This window comes from Astyanax mexicanus, chromosome 10 (assembly GCF_023375975.1).
Source record: "Astyanax mexicanus isolate ESR-SI-001 chromosome 10, AstMex3_surface, whole genome shotgun sequence".
Lineage (NCBI taxonomy): Eukaryota > Metazoa > Chordata > Actinopteri > Characiformes > Acestrorhamphidae > Astyanax > Astyanax mexicanus.
Window position 1 is genome coordinate 27,983,525 of NC_064417.1, and position 17,802 is coordinate 28,001,326.

Here is a 17,802-nt window from a genome sequence, read left to right on the forward strand (position 1 = left end):
TGTTTCCCTGGGGTATAAATATGACGTGACACAGAGGCCATTTATCTTCAACATGGGAAAGACAAAGGAACATACCATTCAAGTGAGGCAGATGTGTGTTGACCTTCACAAGTCAGGCAATGGCTACAAGAAAATCGCTACTCGCCTACACCTGTCCATATCTACTGTCAGAGGAATTATTAAGAAGTTTAAAACAACTGGAACAGTGGTAAACAAGCCTGGACGAGGACGCAAGTTTATTTTGCCACCACGCACAGTGAGGAGGATGATAAGAGAAATAAAAAAGTTCTCCAAAGCTCACTGTTACAGAATTGCAACAAATGGTAGCTTCTTGGGGTCACAAAGTCTCCAAAACAACCATCAGGCGCTATCTACATGCCAACAAGCTGTTTGGGAGGCATGCACGGAAGAAACCATTTCTCACTCACAATCATAAACGCAAACGTTTGGAGTTTGCTAAGCGGTACTATGACTTCAACTGGGACCGTGTGCTTTGGTTAGATGAAACAAAGATAGAGCTTTTTGGCAACAAATGCTCTAAGTGGGTCTGGCGTAACACAAGAGCTGAGTATGCAAGAAAAGCACCTCATGCCCACTGTGAAATACGGCGGGGGATCAGTGATGCTGTGGGCCTGTTTCTCTTCTAAAGGCCCTGGGAACCTTGTTAGGGTGCATGGCATCATGAATACTCTAAAATACCAGGACATTTTAAAACAAAATCTGGTGGCTTCTGCCCGAAAGCTGAAGATGGGTCGTCACTGGGTCTTTCAGCAAGATAATGACCCTAAACATGTGGCCAAATCTACACAGAAATGGTTCACCGCACACAGAATCAAGCTCCTCCCATGGCCATCTCAGTCCCCAGACCTCAACCCCATTGAAAACCTGTGGGGTGAGCTGAAGAGGAGAGTGCAGAGGAGAGGACCCAGGTCGTTGGATGATTTAGAGAGAATGTGCAAAGAGGAATGGTCAAAGATCCCTCTTTCTGTATTCTCCCATCTTGTGAAACATTACAGGAGAAGATTAGGTGCTGTTTTGTTGGCAAAAGGGGGTTGTACAAAGTATTAACATCAGGGGTGCTAATAATTGTGGCACACATGATTTGATGTTAAATAATTATTTCTTAATGTGGGATTTTTTTCCTACTGAATAAATTCACTATTTTATTTCACTATATTATTTTGAACAAAACTCAATTTATGAGAAGCTAAAGAACACATCTTAACCAGGGGTGCCAATAATTATGGAGGGCACTGTATATGCTTGTAAATAATTTATTGTTAGTCTGTAAGGTGCCTTATTGCAGAAATGCTCAGAAAGCAGTTTGTTTTTGGGTTGCATTATGAAATGTGCACTGGTGAGCTTGGAAAAATCTTGAGGAATTCTTGGGAAAGTCCTGGATGTCCAAGGAAGACAAACACTGGGGGATTATCGCAAAATCCTTTCCATAGTGAAGAAAAACCCTTCACAACAACCCAAGTGAAGAGCACCATCATTCTACCATAAATAGAAGAGATCATGAGAGTAAATACAGAGGGTTCACCACAAGGTTCAAACCATTAATAGAAAGGCCAGATTGGACAGCCCAGTTCTGGAACAGCATTCTTTGGTATGGTGAATCTAGGATTAACCTGTACCAGAATGGCTTGGAATGCCTCGAAACAATGCATGCTGATGGCATGGGTGTGCATCAATTCCAATGACACTGGGTCGCTAGTATTTCTTGATATGTGACAGAAGGATGAATTTGGATGTTTATTAGGATTTACTTTCGGCTCAGATTCAACCAAATTCAGCAAGGCTGATTAGATGCAGCTTCACAGTACAGACCCAAACCCAAAAACATACTGCAAAAGCTTTTTTAAGGTGAAGAATTGGATTATTTTTCAGTGGCCGAGTCAATCTTTTGCAATCCTGCACCAACTGAAGTAAGCTGCAATACGGGTTTTTTTCCACCCCTTTAATTAAACATAAAAGTCCGTTGCATATCATTTTTTTCATTTCAAATCCACTGTGGTGGAGCCCTAATCATGAAGTCTGTGTACAAATATTTTTGGGCATAACTGTACATCCCAAACTCAGTCTTGGTGGCTCTAATTGCCTGTGTTCACCTCACTTAACCTCCCATAACATCCCTTTAAATACTTTTTTGCTTTTTAACCACATTTCAGCCTCCAAATCTTTAGCCACAAATCTTTCTGACGTCAAACTGAGGGACCTAAAATTATACCCTAAAATATGACGTGTCTAAACGTGATGTCAACACGAGTGAGTGAGGACCACGCCGTGACGTCGGGCGTGGGGTGTGATGTCAGGGCGAGTGTTAGTGAGCGCTGCGGGTCGAAGGAGGAGGAGGTTCACTTTACCTAGTCAGTTCTGCAAAAAAAAAAACGACAGGGAGAGACAGAGAGAGGGCTAAACAAGCTTAAAACATGCAGCACAGCTTTACACCGACACACACAATCTGAACTGGCGCGTTAAATCTGTAATTTATCTGCTTTCTGTTGCGAACATGAACTTTTAGGAGCCGCGGATTTGAAATGAACGACGGAGCGCCGCCGCTAGCTTAGCTTAGCTATTTATTTATTTACGTAGCTACGTTGTTGTAGCTACAGGCTAATAACTCCAAAAATCCAAAAGCAGCTGAATTTAACTTTTGGAGTAAACCGCAAACGTGTGAGACGGTAAGAATGTGGTCTTTATTTATTTTATCTTACGCTTTACTCCGCTTGTTGGCTTTTAAATGCCATTAATTGAGCGTACTTTGCTGTTAGCTGGCCTGCTAATGCTAGTGCTAACAGAGCTGCTGAGGCCTTGAGTTTTACTGTTGTTTACATTGACTGTTATTGGAAGTTCAGTCTGTCACACTTCACAGCTGTGCCTCTTATATGAATCATAATTACATTAAACCAGTTCAAACGCTTCTATAAAACACTGTGTATCAAAATATCTGGTGGTGATGGGTAGGTTAGCTAAGCTAGCTCGCTAACTGCTAACTAGGTGGCTATGTAAATGTGTACAGGTTAGTGTCTGCACTTCGGACTGTAGGCGCTGCACTCTGAGCGAACATAGTTTGGTTTACTAAATAGAAGACACTGCGGTCACACAGGTGTCACCGTTATTAGGATGTTGTTCCTGAGGGCTTCAAAATTCAAATAGTATCTGGTTTATAAGTTTAGGACAGTGTGACTGTGTTAAACATCTCTAAAACCATTACTTTATTACATACATATTCATTTATTTTAATAATTTACGATGCTTACCTGATTATCCTTAATAGCCTGTATTACCAAATCATTTTCTGTCAGTTTTCCTGACTATATATATATACTTCTGGCTCTTTAAATAAATAAAAAATCTAAAAATCTAAATTTCTATCCTATATCCCAGAAAAAGTCAACAACAGCATTTAAGTTGCTGTTTAAATAAAATACACAGTTTCACTAGATGTTGTTCAGGCAATAACTATATGTGATTGATTTGGTTATTGATTTCAGCCTCAGTGCTTTTAGATCTTTAATTCGTATGCATTTGTATAGTTTCAGCTTTGTCCCCTTGTGTCCTGTCTGGTTGCAGAATATGTTGAGGCATCCCGCCAACATCAGCTCCAATACAAACACAAAAGCTCTTAAACTAACTGAACAGGAAATGAAGTCAAAATTTGCTTCCTTTTGTTCTTATCCTTCTTGCCCTGCCCTTTCCCTCCTTTTCACTTTCTTACTGTTGGTGTCATGCAAAATCTTATATTTCTGTTTTTGCTGTTTTTAACCTTGTGACATTTAAATATGGCATTTGTTTAATACATTGTAACCAGATTTAATAATAAATGAACCATTAGGCATACTTCAAAATGACCTACAAATATATTTCTATGTTAACTACCAAGTCAAGAAGTAGTTTTTCTTTTTATGTAATGTTATTGCAGGTCATTCAGCAGTTTGGCTGCAACAGATTACGCTGGTGATTTCTGTATCTACTGTAGATTAACCCTTGCTTATAAACAAATAAAAGGAATTTGAGCGAAAATTGTTGCTCTCAATTTTCTGGATGATGCGCATGCACTTAAAGGAAGAGCAGTTCTGGCTGAGGGCTAATTTGGTACAACACCTTGAAATGCCACTTGCCGGACTGACGTTATATAAACATTCTACAAACCAATCAGTGTCAATTATAGGCATATGTGTCCCACGTATCTGATAGTGATAGGATGTAGTAAAGATCTTTAGTGCCCTCAGTCACTAAACTGCAGTGTGAAACCTAAGCTAACTGCACCAAATGTTTAGTATACAGTGTGACAAGCACATGAACCTTGGTTCTGACTCTGATCTGGAAAAACTGAATTTTACGTATATGTTGCATTTGTTTCTGAAGGACATGCACAACCATGCATACACGAACATGTCAGCAAGTATATCCTTACCCCAAGAGTGTTTGGATAAAAACAATTCCAGTGTAGCTCATGTGACTGGCCTGACAGGAAACCTGTCTCTTCCCTTTTTGTGACTGCATGTGGCTGCATGCACACACACACACACACACACATCTGCCTTTATTGAGTTTTATTCTGGTCGGAAATGATATTCGGGAGATGCTGAATGTTTTGAATGAGAACTGCTGGGCTGTGTTGCAGAACTGAAACTGAAAGGTGGAAAAGCCACAGAACATGGTTCGGATCATACAAAAAGATAAGACGGAATGAGCAGAAAGGCACAGTCAGACATACTGCATGTAATGTGAATATAAATAAACTAGGGCCGGAATAGAGAGGTGGGCAATGTAAAGATATTTTATTGCCATTGTTGATTTATTTAGATATTTTACTATATATTATAGTGTTGTTACTATGCTGCAATAATTGGCATTAAAGTGTTAATTATTTAATTGCTTTTATACAATAGATTAGGATTATCTAATGGGTATTTAAAAGTGCAAGAATTACAGTTCATGAAAAGCAGCAGTCCTTCAGATATTTTTCCATTAAATTGAAAGCTGTAGTATTCCTGAGTAAAATAGCGCACTAAATTGTAGCAGTGTGCTTCTCCTACAATCCCTATATATATATGTTTGATAGGTCCATGGTGCTTTTTCTTGCAATCAGAGCTTTTGCTGGGTAACTGAGAAACAAAGGTGATGCAAATGGTGCTAATTCTGCAAATGTGGAGATATCAGAACAGCAAACTTGGTCTAGATTTGTTCATTTACTCATTGTAAGCCAAATAAATGTATGAATGTTGATAACATCTTTAAACTTTAACTTTGGTTACTGCATGCATTCGCTGTGGCATCATTTCCACAAGATATTGTAGTGTGGCAACATTTATTTGCATTCTAAGTTGCATTCATCCTTCCCTAAGATCTTGTATTAATGATGGGAGATGTGAATAACTGTGCAAAGTCCTCTTCAACACATCCTAAAGATTCTCGCTGGGATTTTTTAAGTTAGCCTCACTGATGTTTTTTTTAAGACTAAAAGCTGTTTATTTACGATCCCATAAGATTCTTTCACATTGTGCATATGGAAATGCTTTTACTTTCACTATTAAACATATACCCTATTGTTCTATTGTTGTTCTTCTACGATTTGATTTAACTAAACGTTTAAGTGATCACCGAACGCCATAATTCAAGATTTCAATAATAATATCCCAATTGTCCTACATTTTAAATGATGCATTGGAGAGTTCTTAGCCCAACTTCAGTAGTTTAATCAATCTCCTTAGATGTTTTCTCTGCCTGATACATGCCAATAATTTGACCCTTCTGAAACAAATGTAACAGTTTGTGTCTTTTGACATGATTGTTGTAACAAATGTAAAACTACTTATTACATCTGTTAGGGTTAAACAATTTGTTGCCAGCTAAACAAAATTACTCATGCAGTAATTATCAAATGGTATGCTGTTACCTTTTTTTTGGCCAGGAAGTGTATGATATGAAATTCCAGTATTTGTAACAATATTGTATTGTTACTTTATCAATGCGAACTTAAATGTCATCTGAAAATGTGAAGCATTGTTTAATTAGATATTCCTAACTCCGGCACTAAACAGTGTCTTTAAGCATAAGTGTGTTCATGCTGTTTGAGGCAGTGTATTAACACTGCCTTGCCAACAGGGAGCCCAGACTAATCCATTTAAAACATATGAATCATAACTCTGCTCTCTGCCCCACCCTACTCTTTCTTCTCCTACTTCTCATATGCTCCTCCTTTCACTTTCTCACTCACTTACATAAAAATAAACACTAAATACCACAGTACAGTGCTGTTCAGGTGTGAGTCCCTGTGTGAAAAAGATTATTAATAGATAAATTAGTGTTTTATAGTGTGTTGCAATAGCGCTTTAGATTGAAGTCAGTCCACTGATGAGACTGGCCTGCAGCCTCTAGGTTATTAACAATGTTTATCCTTTTCCAGGGTGGTTGGAGTTGGCATTCAGGGTTCTTGTGGGGCACAGAGGAATGAGTCATGACCTCTGTTGTGGTAATAGATGGTGGGGGGAACATACTGGAGTATGTCACTGGAGAAGAGGAGGCACAGCAGGTAAGCTGCATTGTTTTGTTTTTTTTGTTTTTTTTATTATGATTTTATTTTTTTGATTATTTATTGTTTTTTTTATTATTTTATTTCTAATTTTTCCCCATTTTCTCCCCGTGTGTGTGTGTGTGTGTGTGTGTAAATTGAACCAGTCTTAAATGAACACACTGCTTTTGGATAACTTTTTGCCACTCTTGGTGCAAAAGTTCAAGCATTTCAGCTTGGTTTAACTCTTGATTATATTCCAGAGGTTTTCAATTTATTAAAATCAAAGAAACTCATAATTTTTAAAGTGGTGTTCCCGTTTTTTTCCAGAGCTGCATACACACATATACACACACAGACATTATTGCAATATTCATATTTATAAAATCTGAGTAAAAAGAGGTCTGCTAAAGTAAACTATTAATTACAGATCAATATTGTTTTTCACTCACAAGGTTACACCTGACAACTAAGTGTAGAGGGCATCCCCAAGCTATCCCCACACTTAATGATAAATTTCTATACTGTTAATCTGTGACCGTGAATTTTGAGTGCATGTTACTTCCATCTCCCATGATTTTTAATTTATGCTGTAAAGTTAATCAATAATTTATTGTCTTCTTGTTTAACCAGGAGGTGTGTTCTGATGGGGTGGTTGTACCTGAGGGGGAGGTGGAGTGTCCGGCAGTTATTGTGGAGCAGGTGAACAGCGCTGATGTGGAGCAGTGCTATGCTGCTCAGGTGCTCGTCTGTGATGACGAGAACACATATGTGATGGAGGATGTGGCTGAGGAGCAAGTGGTTGAGACAGAGCTGCAAGACATTGGCACAGGTAAGCATTTCTTTGATGGTTTTTGTGGGCAGATCAGTGAACAGGAGGTGATGAGAGTGTACTGGCTGACTTGCATGCCGTGGTTTTAGAACAGACATTCGGGTAAATGCAGATTATTTAAGAAAGATTTTTTAAAGAAACACTTTAGGAGAATTTACATTTTTACCCATTTGTAAATGATTTTTTTTTTTTCAAATCAAGCATGCACTCTTAATTCAAATAAATTAGTTGCTGCATTATTCAACTGCTTTGGGAGGGCTCAATATCCTCTGTATACTCTATAACTCACAACTTACACCTTGTTTTAAAAAATAATTAACTCAGTTTAACATTCAGTTTTCTTATTTGAATAAATATGTATTTTAATTCAAATTAATACATTCCTCATTTTGATCATTTGAGAAGTGTTTGTCTCTTATTTATTTTATTTCATCACATTGGAACTGTGGGGCTCTGGAATTTCTATTTTGGCAACATAAATAAAATAATCTGATTTGAGCAGCTAAAGAGAGACATCTTGTGGTCTTTTCACAGTGCTTCATGCTTTTGTTAACTTCCTTCCTTTGTGGATAAGGAAAGAGGAGAGAGGTTCAATTACCGGGAGTGAACTCCAGTAAACATTTGCTAACGGTTGTTGGTAAAATGCTGCAGGGCACGTGCTCACTATCTTCAATAAAGTAGAATTTTTATAATAATAATAATATTTTTTGCTATTTGACTCATGTGTAAAAAGTTCAGAGGACGGAAGGAAAGTGCAGTTCAGAGGCGGAAGGATCCGGTCGCGCTTGTGCTCTCTTGTGCACACACGAACACACGCTTCCTATGGGTGGCGGAGTGATACAGGGTAATGCAACGCGATGGTTTGCAGTAAAGAAAGTAGATCCACCCGCGTCCGGGGGAAATAATGGCGACTCCGTTTTGCGATGAACCCGAAAACCAACTGGATTTACTCCTCAGAGCCGGTAATGAAGGAGCAGATCAGTTATTAATCATGAAAGGAAGGTGTGTGTTGGATCTCTGATGCAGGGCGGAGGGAAATGAAGAGGCAGCGCTGATTTGGTTGGTCTGGGACTAGATAACTCGACTTGTAGCATTAACGCCGCGCTTTAGAGATAAATTGCTTTAATTTCTTATTGATAAAAGTATTAGAAGTTATGTGGTGTGTGCACATTTAGGTGTGTGTTGGTGTTTAGCGCGCCGCGTGTAGGTTTTTCGGTTGTTTTATTCCCTGCTTACTGTAGGTAGCGGACTGATGCGAGTGGTGGGAAACCAGGAAGTTTGGATGTGTGTGCGCGTGTGTGTGTTTTCGCTCGTGTTTGCCACGCTTCACGTCTGACCAAAACACACACATTTAGAGGAGTCTAACCTGGTTTATACGAGTGTTTTAGTCTAATTATGTGTTTTCAGTGTGTGAACGCTGTGATTCCAGCGTGTTTTGGTGACATAACGGTTTTTATAGCGTTGGGTGAGAACAAGAAGCCCTTACAGTTTCTTAAAATTAATTTTGCTTTTAAATTATATACATACGTAACGTTATATAAACACATCACAAATGGTTAATCAAATAAACGCAGACAATGTAATAATAAACATTGTCCGTTTATTAGAAAAAAAGTAGAACGGGGGAAAGATACCAGAGAGCTGGCTAGTTACCTTCATTTCTGTTTATTTAACAAATGTACACTTTTAGCCCATATATTCCAGTGGAGTGTCCTTAAATGTTGTCAATAAATGTTTTTCAGGTTTTAGAAAACGCTTTAGTGTCATCATTTACTTGATTAAAGTTATTTTTCTATGAGTATGCCGTTATTAATATCCGACAGCCACATCCCTATAGGAATGAAAATGTCCGATTTCCGCTGTAATGTAAAAAAGTTTTTCGTCAGTGATTAACAACATTTAGTCAAACTATATCACATACTTAATTTCAGAGATCTGCAATATACATATATTATTTAAACTAAGGCACACTTAAAACAGTAAAGGTAAAACATTGGAGATGAATCTCTGCAGTTTAACCTAGGTTAAGTAGTTAGTATGAAGCTGGTGTAACATTTTGTCTTATTTCTTGAACGTTTACTGGGCTTAGATGTTTGGAAGTGTGTTTTTTTATTTTATTTCATTCCACCCACATTTTGTTAGTCTATATAATAACTGGTGTTTATTATTTTACAGTGTTTTAGGCCATTACAAAGATAACACTTTATTTTTTGAATGCTATTTAAATAGTCTTTTCGTGCTGTTACATTTCCTGTAAGCACTGCTGTTGCTTACAAAACGATTCAGTACTGGGCTGAATAACGTTAGTGCTGCCCGTCGATGTAACTGCACGTTTAGAACTCGATTCCGTCAGAAACGTACAAAAGCCACGAATTCTGTGGGTTTTTTACCTTTTATAAACGTGTTTGGAAGTATTGCAGTGTTGCTGGCGGAAGTGTTTGGAGGTTAGTGGGCCGGACCTCTGGGTGTTTTTGTTTGTTTAAATTTGTCCGCTGTCCAATAAGAGACGCGGAAAGGACGTTTGCGTCACCACGCGACCAATCAACGTGAAGAGCCGGAGTTGACTGACAGCGACGTCCTTTGAGTTTGTAAACATGGAAGTAGCACTGCATCAGAGAAACCACCGAGTGCTCAGTACTAATAAGATCAGACTGTAGTTTTCATAATTTGATTAGAAATATAAATAAAGTTTTATTTTACCACCGTGTAAACATGTATTGAAGAAGAATATTGAGTAGCTCAAAATGGTCTGGCTCAAATTTTCTTTTGTGCATATTTGATTTTACTTAATTGTAGGGAATTTGCGTGAACTACAGTGGTTAGCATTTAATTCTAATGTTAAAATGGTGGTAAATAAAACAAAATCTTGACATTCATTTATTTATTTATTTATTAGGTTGTTTTTTTTTTATCAACAAAGCTTTCTCAAAAGCATTTTACAAGTAATCTTTACAAGTAGTCTTTAAAAAAACAATACATAATTACTTAATGAATTGCTTGTAATTCAACACTCATTTTGTTTTTAAATAGTAGCGTATTTATTTTTTTGTCAGTTTTTTAAGGTATGTGTTCATATTCAGATATTACTTCAGATACTCCGTGCATGTGATATATGATATTTCACACCCCTATTTTTTCAGTACAAGTTGATGAAATGGGAGTAGATGTGATGCGTATTGTGATGGAGGATTAATTCTTATTTTTTTTTCAGTGGAGGTGTCGGTTCAGGACAAAACTTTTGAGGCTGCTGAAGCGCTGCTGCACATGGACTCTCCATCAAGCCTGCATGGAGACCACAGTCCAGGTACACCATCTTTTTCCCCTCTGTATTTATTGCCTTAATATTAAACTGTAACAAACACTCTGTTTAATAGATGTATTTCTGTTGATTGCACAGTTACACTGCTCTAGCCCATACCTGGCATTAGGCATGGTGATCGTAGAAGAACAAAATATTTCTTAGACTTGGCATAGGAAGCTGGCTAGAAAATCTAAGCTTAGTTTTGTTGATTTTGTTCCTCTGTGTTGGTTCCATTTTCCTTATTAATGTTCTTTTTTTGTGTGTCCACAGAGGAGTTCCTGTCTGAAATGGAGGTGGAGGTGAGCACTGAGGAGATGGCACCAATGTCAGACTCCATCACTGTGCTAGAGCAAAAACAAGACCTGCAGAAGAGAAAAAGAGGTACTAGACTCATACATGCGCAGTTTGCTTGTTTTTATGGTTCTTCATGAAGTCACTGGGTGTAGTCATAGAAATTTTCTGTGATCTGATATGATTTTATTTGTATTTATTTATTTAGTTTTCTCAGTTTATTTTGACACTTATTTGAAAGGTCTTTTGAGCAATGTCAAACTTTATTTGCCCACTGCAGCAGGGAGGAAACCCAAAATGCCACGAACAAACTGTGATGGCTCTTTGGATCTCATATATAAGAGGAAGTCGAAAGAGAGCAGGGGTAGGTAGTGTGCATCTGCCTGTACGTTTTAGTTGTAAAGTTGTACGTATTTATCTAATCCATAATCTATTCATTATGGTGCAGTTCTGGATCTTGGTTAAGTACATCAATAGCAAGTAGTGTGCATCATCAGCAAGTAGTGTACACCTGCCTGTACGATTTAGTTGTTAAGTTGTACTTATTTATCCAATCCATAATCTTTTCAATATGGTGCAGTTCTGGATCTTGGTCAACAGCAAAAAATGAGTGGGTAAAAAGATATGCCTTAAATTATTGTTTTGTTTTCTTATCTGCCATACTGGTCGCAAGCTAACTAGGTGGTCACGATAAAACAGTAAACTACTTTTTTGTTGTTTTCTAACATGGCTATCTGATCTGTTTATTTAAGGCACCACAACATATCTGTGGGAGTTTTTGCTGGACCTCCTGCAGGATAAAGAAACATGCCCCAAGTACATCAAATGGACAGAGAAAGAAAAGGGCATCTTCAAGCTAGTGGACTCCAAAGCTGTGTCCAAACTGTGGGGGAAACATAAAAACAAACCTGATATGAACTATGAAACAATGGGACGAGCACTCAGGTAAGTGCAGTTAAGTGATCCTTGTAACAAGTAAAATTCAGCTGGAATAATTGGAAAGTTAGCATGAATGTTAGTGTGAAGTTAGCTCAACACTCACAAAATAATTTTTTTAGTATTTTTAAACAGTACCTTTTCTACAGCTTTTTGTTTACCATAAATCATGGATTCTCAGGCGAACTAAAAGGTCTGATGCATAGGCTGAAACCTGAAAAATATCTTAACCTGGTGCAGAGTAATAATTTAGCTGGCTGTAATACCCAAACCTTCTTGTAGATAATACATCAGTGGTCAGTGTCCAGTTCACTGCACAATTTATCTTTTAAGGATCATCTTCTCAATGTGTGCATGCGTAGTGGTCACCTCATTGGTCATAAAGTATCACAACAAAAAAATCCATATTATTTTAAGTGTGTAAAATCTGTGTTATTCTTAAATAGTTCTAATCAAATTTGCTTTTGTTTTTTCAGATATTACTACCAGCGAGGCATTCTATCTAAGGTGGAAGGCCAGAGGCTGGTGTACCAGTTTAGGGAGATGCCTAAAGACATAGTTTTTATAGATGATGATGATATTGATGATGGTGTCGATAAGGGGAAGAGACAAAGCCCAACAGGAGCTGATTGCTTGACTCCAAAAAAGAGGAAAGGAAGAGTCTCTCCTGTGTTACCCACTACACCAATCATCAGCCTCTCCTCAGGACCTGAAGGCCTTGTGTCTCTTCAGCAGTCACCTGCCACCACAACAACCATCCCCAGGTAAGAGTTAAGAGACACTGGGTAAAAAGGTATAAAATAGTCTGTGAAAACCTTTTAATTTCTTAGGCTGTGTGGTTTTGCAGTAAGAGTGATTGTCTCTGTTCTACGACAGGGCTATATGGCTTATTAACTCGTGGTTTGGGTTCCTAGACAAGGATTAAGCCTTGTTTTGTACAGGTGCTGGTCAACGAATTAGAATAATTTGAAATAGTGCAATCATGAAATTCTTTGAATGCATTTTTTGTGCAGAAAGCAAATCAGGTGTTCACCGCACCTGTCCTACTCGTTAGACTAATCACAGAACTCGTTACCTGGAAAAAAATTTGCTCAGCTGAGCTTTCCAAAAGGCCCATTTAGGCCATTTAACTGTGACACTGTTGTTTTATTGAATTAGAATAATGGAGAAACCGTTTCATTGAATTAGAATAAATGCTCGAATTTTTGTTTTCTGTGAAGACTGTGTTCACTGTGCAGTATAAAGTCAGGGTTGAGTAGAATTTCTAAGTTGTAAAATCAATCATGGGTAAGCAGCGCGACCACTCAACCGGAATAGTGGCTCAAATTCAAGCCCTTCGCCAACAAGGCTTGACCCAAACTAAAATTGCTGAGCAGCTCGGCATCAGCCAGTCTTCCGTCTGCAAAGCTCTCAAGAAAAACTGCAGCAAGCGCACCAACTGTTCCGGCGTCCGAAAAACTTCTGCTCGCGACAACAAGCAGCTGAGAAAGATCGCAGTCAGCAACCGGTTCAAGTCCACTTCCGAGCTCACCGACTTGTGGAACAAGCAGACCGGCGCTGACGTCTCCAGATCAACCACTTACCGTCGTCTGCGCGAACTCGGCTTCAAATCTCGCGTTCCAGCAGTAAAACCGATGCTGAACAAGAAACAAATGGAGAAACGGCTGAAGTGGGCCAAAGAACACGGCGAGTGGACTGCTGAAGACTGGCAGAAAGTGGTCTTCAGTGACGAATGACGCTTCTGCATCTCCTTCGGTGACCAAGGTCCTCGTGTCTGGCGTCGTGGTGGCGAAACCTACAACCACGAGTGCGTGAAAAGATCCATCAAGTTTCCCCAGAGCGTTATGGTCTGGGGATGCATGTCCGCTCGAGGTGTAGGGAAACTCTGCTTCCTCAAGAAGACTGTCAATGCTGCCGTATATCAAGATGTTCTGGAAACGTTCCTGATTCCGACTGTTGCGGAACAGTTCGGCGAAGAAGACTTCATATTTCAACAGGATCTTGCACCGGCTCATGCGGCAAAGTCGACCAAAGATTGGTTCACTAAAAAACTGCTTGAAGTTTTGGCATGGCCGGCCAACTCGCCTGACCTCAATGTCATTGAAAACTTTTGGGCCATCGTCAAGCGGAAAATTCGCGACAGAAAGCCTACTACGCTGGACCAACTGAAGCAGAACATCACCACTGCCTGGGAAGCTGTGAGTGCGGAAACTTGCGACAAGCTGGTCAAATCGCCAAGGGGGCAGCCACAAAATACTGAGAAAGTGATGATTGTAATATAATAAAAATTATTCTAATTCAATGAAACGGTTTCTCCATTATTCTAATTCAATAAAACAACAGTGTCACAGTTAAATGGCCTAAATGGGCCTTTTGGAAAGCTCAGCTGAGCAAATTTTTTTCCAGGTAACGAGTTCTGTGATTAGTCTAACGAGTAGGACAGGTGCGGTGAACACCTGATTTGCTTTCTGCACAAAAAATGCATTCAAAGAATTTCATGATTGCACTATTTCAAATTATTCTAATTCGTTGACCAGCACCTGTATTAATCACCATTTTGAATGGTGAGGTTTCAGTGAAAAAAAAAATATATAGTCAATATCTAGGCTTAAACCTTGTCTGGGAAAGCAACCTTACGATACAATACATGAGGAAAATCGCAAAGTAAACATAAAATAATCAAAATGATAATAGTATTGGCAATAATATGTCTTAAACCAGAAAACACAGCTTTTAGTATATGTAAATAGTTTTAATATCTAATTGTGTATCTGATAATATATATATATGTGTGTAATATTAAATGTAAGTCATTGACCCTCTAAACTCCACTGGATTACATTGTTTAAGATTAATTACAATGTTTCTACAACATAATTTAGGCAAATGGTGTGACATTCTTCTAGAAACCAAACCACACAAACCCATATACATACATTTAAAAAAAAAAAAAAAAACTGAATCATACACAGATGGAGACTGCAAAGATGGTTCGGTATTACCATATGTTGTTTTTGTATTTCTGGTATAAATCATTTTAAATACTAATATATATATATAAATATTTGATATATATATATTATATTTTTTTCTCCCTCAGAACGGTGCGGCTGGCCATGCAGGTCCCGGTCCTGATGACGACGGGCCAGGGTCAAAAGGTCTCCACAGTCACAATCAATTCACCCACTGGTGCCTCTCCTATACTGACAACGGCCAGCACAATCGCCGGGGGCAACAGCACAGGAAAAGTGGTGTTACAGGCGGTGCCAACGCTGGTGCCTGCCCAGGGACAAAACGGAGAGCGGATCACGCTCCAGTTTATCACGCTCCCCGCGGCTCCGGCGAAAGGGGCCGGCCACATCACCCTCCGCACGCTCGCCCCAGTCACAGGACCTGCTGCCAGCGCCCAAGTTCTGCAGCTGGCGGTCCCAGCCACTATGAACGCTGGCATGAGTTTGCCAGTGACTGTTGCTGCCCCATCCATGGTCCCCGCCCCACTCACTGTTCCCGCCACATCTACAACCACTGTAGTGGAGACGGTCTCTGTGCCAGACACAAAGCCGGCTCTGTCCCTGCAGGACGTGAAGATCATAAAGCTGGAGCCTATGGACACCAGTGTGATTCAGAGGTTTGGAACAGCAGCATCATCATCAGAGAACTCAAACATAAATCAGAACAGTACACAGAGCTGAGGAGCATTCCACAGAACACCAGTCACGCAGCATCAGCAGTGACTTCTTCATATACCATAGATATGAACCACAGCAGATGAAACTGGAGATTGCTTTTTTGTGATGGGCAGTATGTGGTCATCAGGTTGGACTGAAGTACTTCAGAGGAAACCAGCACTATATTGCCTAATCGCCACCCACATCACCCCCAAGTTATCCTTCATTCTCCCAGTTCACATTTAACACTATGTTTGACTGACTGCTGATCAGTCTCCTACAGCCTCTGTGCATTGCCGAAGCCACAACCGGAGAGATGCTGTACACTTTTTTCATTAATACCCATTTTTTCTTCCTCTCCGTTCTCCAGACATTAAGACCGGTTCCTAACTGCGGCAGACCGCCAGAGCTGTGAGGAAAAAAATAATGTAAAAAAAGTAATGTGCTCTCTTCATCAGGAGTGGACCGGACTCACGTGTATATAAGTGACCGAATACTCGTAGCGAACCAAAAAAAAAAAGCAGCCTTGAATCTAAGATGTTTTGTTTCCCTTTATGTCAGAATAGTTTGAAGCTGATTGTACTCTTCTTATATTCTGTGTAAATATGAAAAGAAAAAAAAAACTCTTTTTGATATTTTGTACCAGGCAGTGTTTTTTACAGTTTGAAAAGCAGCTGCGTTCCCAGAAGGCTCTTAAAACGTCTTAGAATTTAATCATTTCACTGTCTGAGTTTTGACACCTTTCCTTTTTTTGATGCATTTATCTTAACAGCACCTGTTATCTGCTATATGTGTGTCCACCACTCTTTCCTAGTTTTTGTCTTTATTATTTTACACTTGTGTACAAAAAGGGAGAGAAAGTTGTGCGTCTTGTATGTTTGGACTGAACTATATTGCATATTCAATATTTGAAGCATTTATTTTGTTGTACTCTTATCCAGAACTTGTATCCAAGTAGATTTAAATATAGAAAACATAATTATGCAAAAAAATCTGAGATTTATTTTTGAGCTTTTTTTCTCTCACTTCAGAACCTTTGCTGTATAAGCTGATGGTGCTCTTTATGAATTCCAGGGGGTCTTGTAGGCCTGGAGACTTTAAATATGCAATCAGAATTATAGTTTAAGGTTCTTCACCATGGTGGAGAAGAGGGCAGCCCCATATTATATGGTTTTATGTAGCACCAAAAAATTTGCTGGTGTTATGAGTCAAAAAACATTTTTAATGCTGTACAGACCCTTTTTCATAGAGGTCAAAGTTCACTCACACATACTCATTTAAAATGTCTTCTACATTTCTGGGTATTGGCCGTAAGTTTGTCAATGTATTGTGCAAGAAATTAATCAGCAAGAATCTGTTTCAAATATCTAGACATGCCAATGCTTAACAAAAGAAGTTATCAACCAATTTAATATAACTGATATCATTGATGACCAAGGAGAACCACTTTTGTTTTGTTTTTTAAAAAGTGAATGTCAGTGTCAATTTGGCCATTTTAATTTGCAAAGCTCTTTTCTAAAAGCATTTCTTTGTGAAACCAAATATTTATTTTTTGTGGCATCTCCTAACAAACCCTTTATAGCACATTCGTTTTTTGCAGTGTAATAGTTTGTGTGATAGTCTATTTTTAGATGTTCATCTGAAGTGAACAGGCAGATAGGCCATAAGTCATGGGATAGCTGCATATAAATTTATCATGAATGTTTTACTTCAAGGGACAGCTTGGGAATGCCCATGCCTGTATAAGAAATGAGATCTGAAGGTGGGTGTCAGATGGATTGGACATTTCATGTCTAAAGTTTTAAGTGCAGGCATGTTACACTCGGTTAAACCCTGTTACACTCCTGATTATACTAATGAAAGTCTATCAGAAAGCATGTCCTAGGAGTTTTTATTTCCACTGTGTGCTCAGAGCTCATAGTGAACAAGTCCAGAATAGATTAAAGGATCAGCGGCTTTCCTTCCGGAACAGAGTAAAGACAGCCTCACTCTGACAGGGAGGAGATGTGCAGAGAATGGGATATATGTAAGAGAAGAGGTCATAGCTGAGGGGAAAATATTACTCATTGAAAAGAAGCATTCTGTTAATATTGACTCCAGTTATTAGGATATTGAAGCACCTGCATTGGTGATTTGCCTTATATTAATGTGTTCCATTTTCATTTTATTAAAGAATTCAACAGTTTTGATAAGGGTAAATAATTATTCATTTTTAATGATAAATAAAACATAGCTTTGACTTCAAAGTAAGGAT

The 17,802-nt window shown here is 38.8% G+C and overlaps 1 protein-coding gene across 3 annotated transcripts; it reads left to right on the top strand.

Annotated features, from left to right (window-relative positions):
• The first annotated feature begins 2,311 nt into the window (after positions 1 to 2,311).
• On the top strand, positions 2,312 to 17,798 carry elf2a (E74-like factor 2a (ets domain transcription factor)). Of its 3 annotated transcripts, XM_007229876.4 has the most exons (9): positions 2,313 to 2,684; positions 6,416 to 6,541; positions 7,154 to 7,352; positions 10,564 to 10,656; positions 10,924 to 11,034; positions 11,225 to 11,308; positions 11,697 to 11,889; positions 12,357 to 12,644; positions 14,981 to 17,798. In XM_007229876.4, exons 2-9 carry the CDS (start codon positions 6,467 to 6,469, stop codon positions 15,570 to 15,572), a joined length of 1,635 nt encoding a protein of 544 aa, XP_007229938.3. In that variant the 5' UTR covers positions 2,313 to 2,684; positions 6,416 to 6,466; the 3' UTR covers positions 15,573 to 17,798. The 3 variants fall into 3 exon arrangements, with proteins under 3 accessions (XP_049339827.1, XP_007229938.3, XP_007229939.3); XM_049483870.1 differs by lacking the exon at positions 11,225 to 11,308 and having other exon boundaries at positions 2,312 to 2,684; XM_007229877.4 differs by lacking the exons at positions 2,313 to 2,684; positions 6,416 to 6,541; positions 7,154 to 7,352 and adding an exon at positions 7,365 to 8,314.
• Positions 17,799 to 17,802: the final 4 nt, after the last annotated feature.